This window comes from Larimichthys crocea, chromosome XVIII, assembly GCF_000972845.2.
Source record: "Larimichthys crocea isolate SSNF chromosome XVIII, L_crocea_2.0, whole genome shotgun sequence".
In the NCBI taxonomy this organism is placed as follows: Eukaryota; Metazoa; Chordata; class Actinopteri; family Sciaenidae; genus Larimichthys; species Larimichthys crocea.
This window is the reverse complement of record NC_040028.1, coordinates 6,780,198-6,785,887: the sequence shown is the minus strand read 5'-3', so window position 1 is coordinate 6,785,887 and position 5,690 is coordinate 6,780,198. Positions and strand designations below refer to the sequence as shown.

At 41.7% G+C, this 5,690-nt stretch overlaps 1 protein-coding gene across 1 annotated transcript; it reads left to right on the top strand.

The window, feature by feature from the left end:
* Nucleotides 1-692: 692 nt before the first annotated feature.
* Nucleotides 693-3,887, top strand: cdk5r2b (cyclin dependent kinase 5, regulatory subunit 2b (p39)). The gene has a single exon (XM_019262879.2). The coding sequence runs from the start codon at nucleotides 1,225-1,227 to the stop codon at nucleotides 2,101-2,103; it is 879 nt and encodes a 292-aa protein (XP_019118424.1). The 5' UTR covers nucleotides 693-1,224; the 3' UTR covers nucleotides 2,104-3,887.
* Nucleotides 3,888-5,690: the final 1,803 nt, after the last annotated feature.

Genomic DNA, 5,690 nt, shown 5'->3' with positions numbered 1-5,690 from the left:
GTAATTGGATTACTCATGGAGTTTCCTAAGCCATGCATGTACTGCAGCAATAGTTGGGCGTAGGACTGTGGCCTACTGCATGGAATCACTACTGCAGCAAGCCTGTTGTGATATAAACATTTTAAGAGTATAAGGGTTAGAACCTGAAGAATGGACTGCAGATGATGTTTTCTTCTGTTGAAAAGTGCCTGACATCAAGCATACTACACAATCTTCAACATTTATCTCCAGTTTGCCCAGAGCTGGTGCAAATACTTAGTAATATTTAGTTTAGCAACCCTTTGCATTTTGTTTACATGATGAATTTATGGTGAGGTTACGGATATTTTCTTTGACTTTATAATTTGTTGTTTTTGCATTTTCATTTTGAGGTGAGGACATGGAGTATGAGACAGCCTCTGCCTCTAGTCCAACAAATCACTATGTCAACAACACAAGTGGTGGAATTAGATTGATCAGCTATGTAAAAACTGCCAATAGACTTGAATACTCCAGATAAGCATTTACCTGCTTGTTTGATTTGAATGAGTGAAAGGCAAAATGTGAAATGTGACCAGGAAAAACACAGTTTTGAAGATATCTCTACATTTATTCAAACTGGCATGTAAGTACTCCACTGCACAGATGGACATATTAACCATCCATTAAAACAAATTAAAGCATTAAGGACAGTAATGTGTGAATAGGGCTATCAATCACATCGTTTGCCATTGTTGGTCAGTGTGTGGACCTACTTTGCCAACTGTTGACAAGATTAAAAGGAAAAATATTGTGATTTATAGATAGCACTCATTTTCCAAACTGGACTATAGAACAGGGACCAGAATAGTGCTTCTTATCTGTTTATAGGCTATCAATGGAAACCTCAAACTAAAAACAACACCCCTAGTGATTAGATCATTGGTTGGCTCAGCTGTCAGTCATTGGCTGCCTTTGCTGGTTCGTTTATACCGAAGACTTAACGCAGGGCGACTAATCCTCGTTTCGGCTACAGCCATAGGATTGTGTCGCAGCGTCTCCCTGCTGAGCATCTGTTGGAATACAAGTTCATTCTGCTTCACCTTCATCATCCGCCGCCCAGGAGCGACCACACCGAGAAACTGAGCGTGTAAATGGAGTTTCAATCGTTGTCGTGACTGTTTCTCTACCGCCTCTCACCCTGCAAAAGACTGCGTTGAAGTTGCAGCAGCATCCACACCACCGCGGCTCTCACCTTTTGCAGTCATGGGAACCGTCCTCTCTATATCTCCGGCGACCAAGAAGGCTTCTATCATGGACGCCGAGGTCGCAGGAGAAGGTGTCAAAAACGACAAGAGCATCAAGAGGCACTCGATGTTCGTCTCTCTGTCCTGGAAGAAGCTTGTGGCCAATTCTGCCAAGAAGAGCGCAAAGAAAGTGACCCCGAACCCGCTGCCAGCCCCGTCCAGTCAGGTGGCTCAGCTCAACAGCGAAAACATCAGGAAAACGCACCAAACCGAAGAGAAGAAACCCAAAGTGCCGATCCCGGTCCCCGTGCCCACGGTCCCCACGCAAAACAACGAGGCTGCTGTCCAAAATGGGAAGACTTCCACGGTCCAGAAACAGTCCAGCAACCAGTCTCTGGTGTCTCCGAGGCGGATAGTCATACAGGCTTCAACGGGGGAGCTGCTTCGCTGTTTGGGGGACTTCATGTGCCGCAGGTGTTTTAAACTCAAAGAGTTAAACAGCGGGGAGGTGATCCTCTGGTTCCGTAATATTGATCGGACTCTTTTGCTCCAAGGCTGGCAGGATCAGGGTTTCATCACGCCGGCAAACGTGGTGTTTGTGTACCTGTTGTGCGAAGACACGGTCGAGGACAGCATCGACAACCCAGCCGAGCTGCAGGGCACCTTTCAGACTTGCCTTTACCTTGCCTACTCCTATATGGGCAACGAGATCTCCTATCCGCTCAAACCGTTCATGAACGACTCGAACAAGGACGTTTTCTGGGAGACATCGCTCCGGATCATCAACAGGATGAGTGCCAAAATGCTGCAACTGAACGCAGACCCGCACTTTTTCACCGAGGTCTTCCAGGACCTCAAAAACCAACGAGATAGCAGCGAGTCAAACCTGGACCGCTGAGACAAACGAGACACTGGTGTGTGTGTTTTTTTTTTAAATAAAAAAAAAAAGACGAATGTATTTGCAAAATCACATAAAAAACGTGGTTTTGAATTTAAAGGCCATCGTTGAAGGCAATCTCGCGTCTGGGTTGAATATCTCTCTAATTATGTTACACAACCGGTGTTTAGGATACAGCGTAGGAGATTTCATACAATGCATGCCAATGGTATATTGTCCTCTTTTGTCTTGTCCCTCTTTTGAGTGACGCAGGGATTTGACTTCGTGGTGCAAATCACATTCTAAGTGACACTCAAATCCCCTCGTTTCATTCATGATTAGCCTACTTTGCTGGTTATACATGAGTGGATGTCGCAGTGGAGGTGAGCTTTCCAGGCAGGACCAGAAATAGATCTGTTTTTGTGGAGGGAGTCGAAGAAGGCGGAGCTGTCCGAGGTGCTGACCTGTGCGGACATTTCTCCTCCTGCTCCCTGCTGCTTTGCCACAACAGAGCCAAGCGTGGCTTTAAGAGAGACAAGAGTCAGCCCAGTACACCTTCTGCACACCTTCAGTACATAAGCCTAAGCCTTGTAAGTAGGGGTATACAGTATATTGTGCTTTTTTTAAACCTACTGATAGTTAAGCTGTTAGACGTGCAACAGATATCATCAGACGCATGTTCTCTTCAAGGGTAACAGCTTTCTATCTGCAGAAAAAGCATCATGCTGTGTATGGCTATATCTACACACCTGGTTGGAATGTGTTCAGCTCATTTTTGTGTGTTTAAAAGCACAAATCTCTTCATATAAACAACCTCACTTTGAGAAGAATAATTGTTTTCGCCTACAGATGTGATGTTGTAGTGATGTACGTGTAAGTGGGCAGTTGGTTCAAGTTGAAAATGAGGGTCAAGGGCAGATTAAAGTAGAGGAGGGAGTATCTTCCCCCTCCTCTGAATGTATATGATGAACTGCACTAAATAGGCCCATAGATGGCCATGCAGCAAGATTATCAAACCAAGGCCTCTGTTGCGTATTGCTTCCCAATACATTGCAGAGGCTGATATGAATAGACACTGAATGGAATGTACAGGTTTAAGAGATTTTTTTTAATCTCCTATGTGCCAACTATTAGATACTCTTGGCCTGAAACTACGTGGTTTACATGTACATATCCCACATTTTAAAATGGCTCTGTGGTTTATTTGGTTCTGTGTGTAGAGCTTAATGGTCTGTAAGTGTTTCTGGGGTACAATTCACTTTCAGTACAGTCAATTCAGAATGTTTCCTCGTAATGTAAATATTGAATGTGAAGGTCTCATTATTAAGCGACAGACAACTATCATTTGCACACATCATTTCAGTTTCTATAAGCTAAAGGTGATTCAGGCATACCTTACGGTTGTTATTCAGTATTATGCTCTTTCTAAATGATCATTGTGGTGTTGTGTTGTGAACCCATTGCTTGGAAAGTGGAATCTAATGCCGCTATTTTGCACAGCTGAGAACAAGCTTTTGATGTTTTGCACAGTGGTATAATATAACAGTCTTGTACCAGTGTTTCCTTTCAGTCACTGGAGCCATTTCAGTTGAAATTAATGTCACCAAGTCTTCAGTCACCTGTGAATTAGATCTTTTGTACAGTACATTTTTCCTATATGTCAACTATGGAAAGTGAAATCTAGATGTGCGTGTTGTCTGTGGTGTTGCACCACAGTTGCATTCACTCTCTCTACATGTTAAAAAGGTCAATGCAGTAATTGTTTAATGGTGACCATGATGAAATAAACCCAAACTTATGTAGGATCTCTTATCTCTTGCGCCTTGTTTTGGTGTATGTGTGTATATATAAATGTATATTGGGGACCATGTTTGGACAAACCTTGCAGTTTGCCGAAGAGGTAATTAACGTGGACAACCTCTTATCTTCTAACACCACTAACTAATCCTTTGATTTGCAGTGAACCTTTGGGACATGGTTATGCAATAGAATTAAGTCCATGACGAATATGCTTACTGGGATGATACCAAAGGTTGCCATGAGACCGAAACTCAGGAGATTTCATTGGTTGCCATGAAACTCATCAGAGTGTATTTTTACATAGAAAAGTTTACTGCACCAAACCTTTAGAGATATTGACACAAAGATACAGTTTTTGGATGTTTTATATCCTTATGAGTGCAATGGCACATATATATTGGTAGAAAAAAAGCTACATTATATCTCAAAATATGTAACTGATTTACCTGTGTTGTGCACAGAACAGTGAAGTAAGCTGACACATATAGAGGATATTTTTGGCATCCTATTTGTGTGTCCTGGGTATTCAAATCGGGGCCACATACTGAAATGGGAACACAGAAGCCAAACAGTAGGAAAGTAAATTGAAGGAAGAGGACAAAAAAGTCTATTTTATCAATAATACTTTTTTGTTATGCAGAACTGAGTTGAATTTTACACAATAATGGTCTTAGTTTAGCACACAATAATATGCTGTATGAGAGATTGGAGCTAAATTGATCTGGGTTTCCTCCTGTTTTTTTTTTTTTTTATGAATAAGCCACGTGGGCTGGAGAGTTGCTTCATGTGATTGGTTAGAATCTGCTGCAGTCTCAGAACTGTCGGTGACTCTTTCTCTCTCTCTCTCTCTCTCTCTCTCTTTCTCTCTCTCTCTTTCTCTCTCTCTCTCTCTCTGTGTGTGTCTGTCTTATAGGGACATACAACATCTATTTAGAGGGCACAAAATGACACACACAAAAAAAAAAACTCGACAGAAAGGGAACAGGAGTGGAACAGGTTGAGGGGGAGGTAGAGGCAGAGAGAGTACACCTGGGGAAAATCAAAAAAGCAAAAATGAGAACATGGTGAGGTTTAATTCATGCACTGCCATCCAATGCCAGTCTGATGATAATAAAGAATACGATCAAAACCCCATTCCATTAGTCTAATACATTTACAAATGACCATTGCAGGGGTGAATCTTAAATCTTAAAATCTATTATGACTGCAAATGGTCATCAGTTTGACACATTTTGTATAAGTTTGTTGACTTATTAATGAGGGTTTGTGTTTAATAAAAACACTACTGCACTACTAAAACATGGCATGTTGTCACTGGATTGATCAATGTCTAGTCTAGAAATACTTTAAAAATCCCAAGGGGAAATTATTTATTATGATATCAATTCCTCTTTAAAATTATAGTTTTGATCACTGCCCTATGTTTTTTGGCACTAATTTTGCACAATATTGAGCTAGTTTCAACTTTCTAAACTAAAGAGTTACATATTTAATCACAATATCTGTGAGATCAAACTAGTGGAGAACTACATGTCATGATAGCCAAAATAGCATTCTTGTAATAGTTAGTTGTTTTTACAAGCCGATTTCATGGCAGAATCCTGCAGCAGCGTTATGCAACAGCCACTCAGTGCAGTGTTGTGAGCGCTCTCTTTATTATTAAGATTCAGCCCAGGTCTCCTGCATATCTGTCTTCCAGCCTGCTTTCAGCATTCTTCTCTGCTGTGTCTCTATAGTAACGGGTAGGTAAGTGAATGAGAGCTGGACAAAGTGAGCTGTGTGGGGCTGAGCGTGGGCTGAACCACTGC

Excerpts from the sequence above, each read along its gene's own strand:
- cdk5r2b (XM_019262879.2), top strand. The coding sequence starts at position 1,225 with ATGGGAACCGTCCTCTCTATATCTCCGGCGACCAAGAAGGCTTCTATC.